At 45.2% G+C, this 9,896-nt stretch overlaps 1 protein-coding gene across 2 annotated transcripts in view; it reads left to right on the top strand.

Annotated features, from left to right (window-relative positions):
• The window catches only part of LOC123504734 (multiple epidermal growth factor-like domains protein 6), a 247,815-nt gene extending 238,603 nt beyond the window's left edge, over positions 1 to 9,212 (top strand). The window contains exons 26-37 of one of the 2 annotated variants that reach the window (XM_045255491.1): positions 264 to 413; positions 848 to 964; positions 1,123 to 1,251; positions 2,030 to 2,196; positions 4,585 to 4,713; positions 4,879 to 5,041; positions 5,250 to 5,432; positions 5,575 to 5,715; positions 5,829 to 5,942; positions 6,581 to 6,715; positions 7,483 to 7,491; positions 8,018 to 9,212. In XM_045255491.1, coding sequence (XP_045111426.1) covers positions 264 to 413; positions 848 to 964; positions 1,123 to 1,251; positions 2,030 to 2,196; positions 4,585 to 4,713; positions 4,879 to 5,041; positions 5,250 to 5,432; positions 5,575 to 5,715; positions 5,829 to 5,942; positions 6,581 to 6,715; positions 7,483 to 7,491; positions 8,018 to 8,076 — 1,496 coding nt within the window. In that variant the 3' untranslated portion in view covers positions 8,077 to 9,212. The remainder of the gene's footprint in view (positions 1 to 263; positions 414 to 847; positions 965 to 1,122; positions 1,252 to 2,029; positions 2,197 to 4,584; positions 4,714 to 4,878; positions 5,042 to 5,249; positions 5,433 to 5,574; positions 5,716 to 5,828; positions 5,943 to 6,580; positions 6,716 to 7,482; positions 7,492 to 8,017) is intronic. The other variant, XM_045255492.1, reaches the window with a different exon arrangement.
• Positions 9,213 to 9,896: the final 684 nt, after the last annotated feature.

Raw genomic sequence — 9,896 nt, forward strand, 5'->3', positions numbered from 1 at the left:
GTTTTAAGCGCAAAGATAATTTTTCAGGTAAATGACAGTCTCGCCTCCAGATTGCAAGCTGCCGCCTGCTACCTAATACTACCCCACTACCCCCGTCCCCCGCCCTTCGTCCTACGCTAGCAACCGGCGAACCAGTTTATATGGCCTCAAATTTAATTCTTAACTATGTCAGTACATCCAAACCTTGACTTGCCGCCCTGGAACTATAGACTCAGTTTTTTTTTATTTGTAAAAGATTTACATCAACGTCTCCTCTCCCTCAGCTTCCGTGTTGGGGCCCATCAGTGAAGGGTCGGGCGCCTGTGTCACAGATGACCACTGCCAGCACGGCGGCCGCTGCAATGCCGCCTCGGGCACGTGTGAGTGTGCCCCTGGTTGGCGCGGCCACCTTTGTCATAAACCTTGTCATCAAGGTAAAGAACTTTGCTGAGTAACTACTGTTTTTCACAATTATGAAAGTATAGTATGTACTTTATTCTCAATAAGAGGTGTGCATGTGTTAATGTCTGCCACCAGTCACCACAGCCAATCGTGCAAGTGTAACACATACAGTAACGCAGACTTTTCCTTTCATCATCCTGGACAAACCCAACTTCAAGATATTTTTTATATTGAGTCTCTCAGAACAAAAAAAACTTTAATAGTTGGGGCGTCACTTACTTGCCTAAATTTTTATACAACAAAGTCGCAAACTACTATAAAATTAATGTAATGACTTCCATTAGAATAATAGCATCCACAGCCTTCTTATTAACCGGAAGAGAAAGGAACTTGTCGATGCATGGTTGAATGAGTGCTTCACCATTATGTTTCGAGTATTACAGTGCCTCCTGGTGCCTTCCTGCAGGGTTCTGGGGAGAAGAGTGTCAGGAGGCGTGTTCCTGTGAGCATGGAAGTCAATGCCACCACATTACTGGGGAGTGCAAATGTCCCCCGGGATTCAACGGTGACAAGTGCCAGTTTGGTGTATGTGTGTGTGTGTGTGTGTGTGTGTGTGTGTGTGTGTGTGTGTGTGTGTGTGTGTGTGTGTTATGGCTGATGAGCGAGACAGAAAATTGTGTGTGAGTCACGAATGACGCTAAGACAAGAAATATGAGTAACAAATGGGATGCACCTTTGCAGTGTGTCCTGTGGGTTCCTACGGCAGTGGGTGCGAGTCCTCCTGTCAGTGTGAACTTGGGCAGCCCTGTGACCACGTGACGGGCTCCTGTATCTGTCCTCCAGGCCGCCAGGGTCACCAATGTCACGAGTGTGAGTAATGAGTGTCAATAATTTCTTCCCTAATCCTACATCTTCTAAGAAGGATCAGCTCCGACAGTTTCCTCACCCCATCCTCCACACCACCCCTACTGCCCATCCGTCCGTCCATGTATCGACTATATATATATATATATATATATATATATATATATATATATATATATATATATATATATATATATATATATATATATATATATATATATACATATACACACACACACACACACACTGCTATTTGAGACAGGATGGTATAAAAAGCTTTTCGTCTTACCAACTCCTCTCTTGTAACTGAGTGTCTTCAACCTCATTCTCATCACCGCAATGATGCATCTCTTGTTATCTTCTACAGCTAATATCATACAAACTGCCCTTTTGTTCTAGCTAACTGTATGCCTCCCATCCTCCCGCGTCCTCGCTGCGCAAGATTTTCATCTTTTGTCCCAGCCCTATTATGTTTACCTCTCAGCGCCATCCAGTCTTTTGTTTCTTTGATGCTTAGAAGAAATACAGTTCTCAACACAAGTAATTTGGCATTGACTTCACCAATGACCTGACTGGGAACGCATAACATGTCTAACGGCGTGACTAGCAATAGCCCTGCCATCCACATCAATATAAACGTAATGACTCGAACCACCTCCGACGTGTGCCCACAAAGCCACACACACACACACACACACACACACACACACACACACACACACACACACTATAATCTGCATGAACCACCTTCCGCACTTAACCCAACACGGTGCCTCCTTCACAGTCTGCTCCGATGGCCACTGGGGGGACGAATGCCGCGAGAAGTGCCAGTGTGAAGGCTCCTCGCTGTGTGACCCTGTGTCCGGCGACTGCTTCTGCCCCGCGGGTCTCCGGGGTCGCAAGTGTCGCTGGAACTGCCTGAAGGGGAGGTACGGCGTGGACTGCAAGCAGGTGAGGAGAGGTGGAGGAAGAGGAGAACGGGAGGGAAAGGGATGGGCGCAAGGATGTAGAGATCAAAGAAAAAATTCTGTGGTGAAGTTGACCGAAATAGGCTTTGTGCATTTGAGGAGAGGCAGTGAAGATGGAATATTATATTGATGATAACAGTAAACAAGTAGAATAATAAAGATTGATAAAGAGATAAATAGTTGCATTGAAAGTTATAATTGTGAAATAGTAGTTGAATATATGAAGTAGATAAAATCGATGAATAGAGTAACATGAATAGATAAAGAATATAAGAAATACTACAAATAGTGACACACGCACTAATAAATAACTATACAGATCATTGTTATCATCTGTGTTTCACTAAAAAGAAACACACACACACACACACACACACACACACACACACACACACACACACACACACACACACACAACACGTAGTGTAGTGGTTAGCACACTCGGCTCACAACCGAGAAGGCTCAGATTCGAGTCCCGGACGCGTCGAGGCAAATGGGCAAGCCTCTTAATGTGTAGCCCCTGTTTATCTAGTAATAAGTAGGTACTGAATGTAATTCGAGGGTTTGTGGCCTCACTCTACCAGTGTATGTGGCGTGTGGTGTGGTCTCAGTCCTACCCGAAGATCGGTCTATGAGCATTGAACTAGCTCCGTATAATGGGGAAGGCTAGCTGGGTGGCCATAAGGCGACCGTGGTGAATTACACACACACACACACACACACACACACACACACACACACACACACACACACACACACACACACACACACTTTTATACAAAGTCTGCTTTTACTGCGGGCAATAACTGTGGAAGGTTCGCTGCACAGTTTGTGAGCTTCCTTGCAACTATGCAGGTAGGCCTTAGTCAGCAACGGGAGCGCTAAGTACGGATAGAATGATGACGGCATCAGACTGGTATGTGGGTAACTTTTGCAGAAATGTGAATCTTACCTGTCTGTTGTAGGGGATTTGAGGATGGTAAAAAAAAAATACGTAAAAAGAAATAAAGGCAAGACAGATGAATAACTAGATACAGATATGGGATAAGTCTTGCTGTGATACCCATTAATAGAAGGGCTCCTGACGAAAGATATAGTGAGGAAAGCTGTGTGAGGCCTTGGCGTTGGGTAGGAATCATAAAGGCTGGTTGTGTTAAAGAATGAGACCAGTGTAGTGCGGACGCGGGCCGACACGTCTTGCTAATATTTCTGGTATGGCTGCAAGGATGGGTGGAGGCCTTGATAGTGTTGAACTAGGTGCAGCAAGACTCGGCGGGAGCTGATGATTTGCGCTCCGAGACGTAAGGCACTTTACGTTGAACCAGAAATTGATCTGAATTTAAGACAAGGCATTGAAAAGAAACTATTGGTATTATTCTTAAAGCGCATTAGTTAGTATCTCAAAGTTCCATTTCAAGTGTTTTCATCAGATTTTAACATATAAGTTACTTCACTGATGTTTTCAGTATTCTAGTGAAAATATAAAAAAAAATCCGCATCATCAATAAGAAAAACACTCATAGGAATCTATAGTCATCATCAGAATGATGGAAAATACGAATCCTTGTCAGTGTGTCTCCCACGTCGAGGTGAGAAAGCCCTTAGTACCGTGAACAACTTTTCTTATTTCATGGACCATTATGAGCTCTACAATATCAAGAAAACACAAATAACAATAATGAAGGATACCTAAGAACATATTGGAAGAAAACTAGGGAAGCTGTAAGACGCTATGAGACCTGGATGCTTGCCTCTCATCCTCATCTCCAAACTTATTCTATACATATGAAAGCAAGCCAAGAATAATAAAGGCTTAAACTCAATTACAAATAACTAAACTCGTAAGTATTTTAATCTAAAAAGCATGCCAACAAGATCACTGAATAAATCTTAAAATCCTCAACGCACGAATAAGGAAAAGCTGTGTACCGAGAATTCTTGAAGACACACTGTGAAAAAAAAGAAAGAAAAAAAGTATAGAAAAAGTGGTAGGACATGAATAACTATTACGTCAGGAACTTACATGAGGTCCAGGGCACGATAAACACAAACCGGTTCCCTATTGGCATCCAATCAGCCACTGAGGACCATTACTATTTGAGCCCCTTGCTACCTTCCCTCCTCGTTACCTTGTTATCTTTTTACCTTTCTCCTCGCTCACCTTCATCATTGCCGCGTTACTCGCCTCAATGCTATAAAGAACGCTTTTCATTGACATCTTTATTTGTTTTGTACTTTTTACCTTCACTTTTGCTTCTTTTATAATGATGTGTGTGTGTGTGTGTGTGTGTGTGTGTGTGTGTGTGTGTGTGTGTGTGTGTGTGTGCATCACGGAATGAATTATCACTCTGCCTTCCTCTCTCCTTGACAGAAGTGTAAGTGCAGTAATGGCGGCACGTGTGACCCTGTGAGCGGACAGTGCCAGTGCAAAGACGGCTACTACGGCCCCACCTGCTCCCTGCCCTGCCCTCCCGGCACCTTCGGCCCGGGCTGTAACGAGGTGAGGTCTGACACACACACACACACACACACACACACACACCGCTACTGAGATCGTTTAGAACGTTATTTTGATCTGGTCATAGTAGCGTAAGCCACAGGAGGGCTTAGGTCTTAGCATGTGATGATGAAAGCAGCAGTGTGATAGCCTTATTTTCCTCGCCAGACTTGTGACTGCGAGCACGGTGGCGTGTGCACGGCGGAAGGGGAGTGCAAATGCCAGGCTGGCTACACAGGTGCCCGCTGCCAGGCTGCATGCCCCGCCAACACCTGGGGCGTCGGCTGTGCCCACACTTGCAGCTGCAAAAACGACGCCTATTGCCACCCAGGTGATTTAACCTTTGTTCGTAAATCTATAAGACTGCTGGGACAATTCTGACAGACCAATCATCTTTCGTCTTATGTTAACTTCTCCACTAGTATACTGTAGTTGTTTAATTAGACCTGTTGGGCTTTCTATTATCATGTTTGTGTTTCTTGAGTCATGTCATTGCTTCAGTATTTGCTATTGTGTTTCATTATCTGTGTGTATTGCAGCGACGGGAGAGTGTCAGTGTGGCCTTGGATGGACGGGGCCAGACTGCAGCCAGGCTTGCCCCTCTGGCCGCTATGGACCCAACTGCCTTCTGGACTGTGCCTGTCACCACAACGTGTCCTGTGATCGCTTCTCGGGCTGCTGTCAGTGTGGCGCCGGCCACTATGGCCGCTTCTGTGAGCTAGGTTTGTATTGAGAGGGATGTATCACAGTTTGAGCAGAACTTTTATCACCAAGACTTTTCTCATTCAAATGTGAGACATTTATGAAAGATGTATTGGGCATGTCTCTCGTGTTCTTTAAATTCCAACTCTCCTTCTCCTGCAGACTGTCCGAAGGGTTTCTACGGGGCGTCCTGTATGGGCGTCTGCGACTGTCAGAACGGCGCCACGTGTGATCACAAGACGGGCCAGTGCCGCTGCTCCCCGGGATACACCGGGGAGAGGTGCAGCGAGACATGTGCCCCAGGTAACCTTCATTTCGTACACCAATATATTAATGGGATTCCCAGAGGCTGATGGATGTATATGATGAGTTAGGTGTTGCGTGTGAACTTAGTCCCATCCTTCTTTGTCACACAGGGAGGTTTGGGCCGCAGTGCCAGAAGGACTGTGAGTGTGGGCAGTACCCGTGCCACCACCACACCGGGGAGTGCCTCTGCCCTGCTGGTCTCCATGGGAAGAACTGTGATACACGTGAGTAATGCACTCCTCCCTGTACTTCATTGTCGCTCCTCCACTGCCTCCACTCCCTTGCCATAATCACAATCTGAGTGGTGTGTCGAAGCTAAAATTCATTGGGTTTCGCAGCCTCAAACGTCCCATCGATCCAGCACGTGCTCGTTCACCTCGAAGATGAGAACCGACTCTACCTCTTTTTTTTTATAGGCTCTCTATCCGCCGTTGTTCCCGATGAAAGGAGCAGAACGGACCGTAAATATCTGGAAACCAATTATTAGGTGACTTTCGCTGCAGAGGTCTTTCCTTCATTGCATTTTACGCACGTTTGGCTCATGCGGCACATTATCAATACCCAATATCATCACGGGCTATGCTAATGTTCTTTCCGAGACAAAGTTGCCTACACAAATCCCCTCTGGATAATGGTTGTCCTAATTCTAACGGAAATTCATACATTCATCAGTGAAAACACATGAAGCGGATATAATTTTATGAGTGGAGTACAAAAAAGGAAGATGAGGTGAGAGTCACAGATGAATTATATTATATGACACATACATGATGATTTAGTTTATGGGTGAAAATATTACAGAGGCAAGACAGACCTTTAGGTCTCTGACTGACTCACTCTAACTGTTGGGCGTGTGTTGCAGCGTGTGGCACTGGAAGGTACGGGCCCGGGTGCCGCGAGGCGTGCCAGTGTCTCCACGGGGGAAGCTGCCACCCTGTGAGCGGCCACTGCTCGTGTGCTCCGGGATGGTTGGGCCCCACCTGCAGCCGGAAAGACAGTGCGTACCTCTCTCTCTCTCTCTCTCTCTCTCTCTCTCTCTCTCTCTCTCTCTCTCTCTCTCTCTCTCTCTCTCTCTCTCTCTCTCTCTCTCTCTCTCTCTCTCTCTCTCTCTCTCTCTCTCTCTCTCTCTCTCTCTCTCTCTCTCTCTCTCTCTCTCTCTCTCTCTCTCTCTCTCTCTCTCTCTCTCTCTCTCTCTCTCTCTCTCTCTCTCTCTCTCTCTCTCTCTCTCTCTCTCTCTCTCTCTCTCTCTCTCTCTCTCTCTCTCTCTCTCTCTCTCTCTCTCTCTCTCTCTCTCTCTCTCTCTCTCTCTCTCTCTCTCTCTCTCTCTCTCTCTCTCTCTCTCTCTCTCTCTCTCTCTCTCTCTCTCTCTCTCTCTCTCTCTCTCTCTCTCTCTCTCTCTCTCTCTCTCTCTCTCTCTCTCTCTCTCTCTCTCTCTCTCTCTCTCTCTCTCTCTCTCTCTCTCTCTCTCTCTCTCTCTCTCTCTCTCTCTCTCTCTCTCTCTCTCTCTCTCTCTCTCTCTCTCTCTCTCTCTCTCTCTTTACACACACACACACACACACACACACACACGTTTCTTACATCTTGAATTAATGATGACACGTTAATTTGTCATATGATGAATAACAAATAACCCTATCCTCTTTTTCTCCCTTCCTCTCTTGCCATTATTTTTGTCTTACCCGCCTATGTCTTTTCTTCCTCCTTCCTTCCCACCTGACGACGTTCTTCTAAACCCATCTCTTTCTCTCTTTCTATGCCATACAGATGAGTGGAGTAAGTATTATATACCTCTTGCCCTAAAGCTTAAACATAATACTGAGCCACAACTTAAGCAACCGCAAAGGTAGTAGTAGTAGTAGTGTATAAGCTGCAATAGTAATACAGGAATGTAGTAATCTAGTCTTTAAATGGATCCCGACCACTAACGAAGTAACAGCAGCTCGTCAGTTCCTATAACGCTCTCCTACTGCTGTTTTTCTGTGAAGATATTCCGGATCCAAGAAAAGCACCATCCCCGCCATGAGAGCCGCAAGAGAGAAGAAAACATCATAATCTATCTTCCTGTCACAATGTTTGCATTCAATTATAATCCGCGTTTACTTTACTCGAGATTATAGTTTCACTTCTCCAGAAGCAAGTTGTTTCTTCCATTGCTTGGCCTGCTTCTCCTGCTCTCACGGGACTGTTTGAATGTTGCTGCCTTCCTGTAGTAGTAACTTTGACTAGAATTAGAGTTTTCGTGAGCTTTATATACTACTGAGTGACTGACGAGGTCTCTCTCTCTCTCTCTCTCCCTCAGTCTCCTTCTTGGCCAGTCAACACCGAGGAAGAGCGGACATCCCGGTGGAATTTAGCTGATTTCTCGCTGGTCCCGCTGCCAGGAGAAGAGTATGATAACGAGGTAGTGTTTGTGACGAAAAGAAGTGGAAAGAAATGCAGGAAAAGACTTGTTATGATGAACAGAGATACTCAAGTTAATAAGTGTAAGAAAAGACTTGTAATAAAAAAACTAAGGACGAAGAGGCTATAACGGAATGTAGTGTCCAGCGAGTGTTCCATCCGCCTTGCCTGAACAGCGTGTTGGTGGTGGTGGTGCCGCTGCCCGCTCTGCCGCCACTAAACATGAACACACTGTTAATTGTGCGACAGCCCTGACACGAAATAAATAATCCATTACTTTAATTGCTATTTCATAAGAGACCAAGGATATGAAGATTCATCTCTAGTGCCGTTAAAGCCACCATGGCGGAGACACTGTGGCCGCGAGACTGCAGTCTGCCTTAGTTTTGTGAAGTCAGCGTGAAGGCAACTTAATTTTAGTCACTTAGTAAAATGTTGCACTTTAAGTTCAGCCACAGAATCATAAAATAGTAATAGAGGAGTTTTTCGTACAAATGAACTTTTTAAATCTAGAAAGGAAGATCAAGCAGACTGAAGCAGACGAGGACTCAACGCCGCGCCAACCTGTGCCATGCCATGCCACGCCGCGCCACGCCGTGCCCCGCCACGGACTCCTTGTGGAAAATCAAATATTGACAAACATTCTGAAAACACTGCATTGCAGTAGCACTCTAACACATTTTCCCCAGAGAATCATTTCAGTTGAACCAAACATTTCTTGTTCCTCTTTGTTTAACTTTTGGTCCTGCAGTGGTGCGAGTGTGTCTGTCAGCCTTGATGCTCTGATTCTGATGTATTTTGTGTATGCAGAAAGGGTCAAACTAATGTAAATGATAGATAACCATATACATTTTAAGATAATTAGGTCAGAGTGTTCGTTATGTTATACGTAGAATAAGTGTTGTTTCACTGCTTCGGATAAGTGTTACCAGATTTATTGTTGATTTGCATTGTACTGTAATAATAGTTGGTTTCTTTCTACTGCATAGTCACTGACATGTTCAAACACTCACGTCTTTACTTCACCGCCATCAGTAATTGTCATTATAGAGACGCCTGTGAACCTCAAAGTTAAATATATATGACTTTTTTTTCCAGCTGTGTCATGGCCATTCAGTGATTCACGTAATATAATGAATACCATGCTGTACTCAGGAACAGTGACAAATATTGCCGCTTCAGAATGCAGTATATGACTGTGTTCTGAGGGTCTTGGTTAACTGCCGCACTATCGCTATCGTACCAACAAGCACAACAGCCTTGTTATGTGGTCATCAAGTCAAGTACCGCACCGCCCCTCCCCGCTCCTCATCCCTCTTCTCCCTAATAAACAACCCCACACGACACACTGAAGAATTTTCCTTGTTTTCCACTGAGAAAAATGAGTTTATTTCTCAGTTTATGCTGTTTTGTCATGAGGCTGTTAGTTGTCCCATGGGCGTGTAGTGCAGTACAATGTTAGGCCACGGTGGTGCAGGAGAAAGACGGCAAGGAAGGCAGTGAGTGATTCGCGCTGCTCGAACTAGTGGTTCATATGAAGTGAAATTCAGTTTGGAGTCAGTCCAACTCTGGATTGTTTTTCGATTCTGAGATGGTAGCGAGTATTTTCTGCAAGATAACACATCTCAGATCGACATATTTTCGTCGGATCCTACGATGAAGTCACTTGGCCTCACCACAGCAACACTCAATTACTCTCACCTGATTGGACCAAATCGTTGAGCTTCCCCCTCTCCCTTAACCCCCTCCAACACCATCACCACCACCACTACCACCCA

The sequence above is a fragment of the Portunus trituberculatus genome, chromosome 17 (genome assembly GCF_017591435.1).
Source record: "Portunus trituberculatus isolate SZX2019 chromosome 17, ASM1759143v1, whole genome shotgun sequence".
Taxonomy (NCBI): Eukaryota; Metazoa; Arthropoda; class Malacostraca; order Decapoda; family Portunidae; genus Portunus; species Portunus trituberculatus.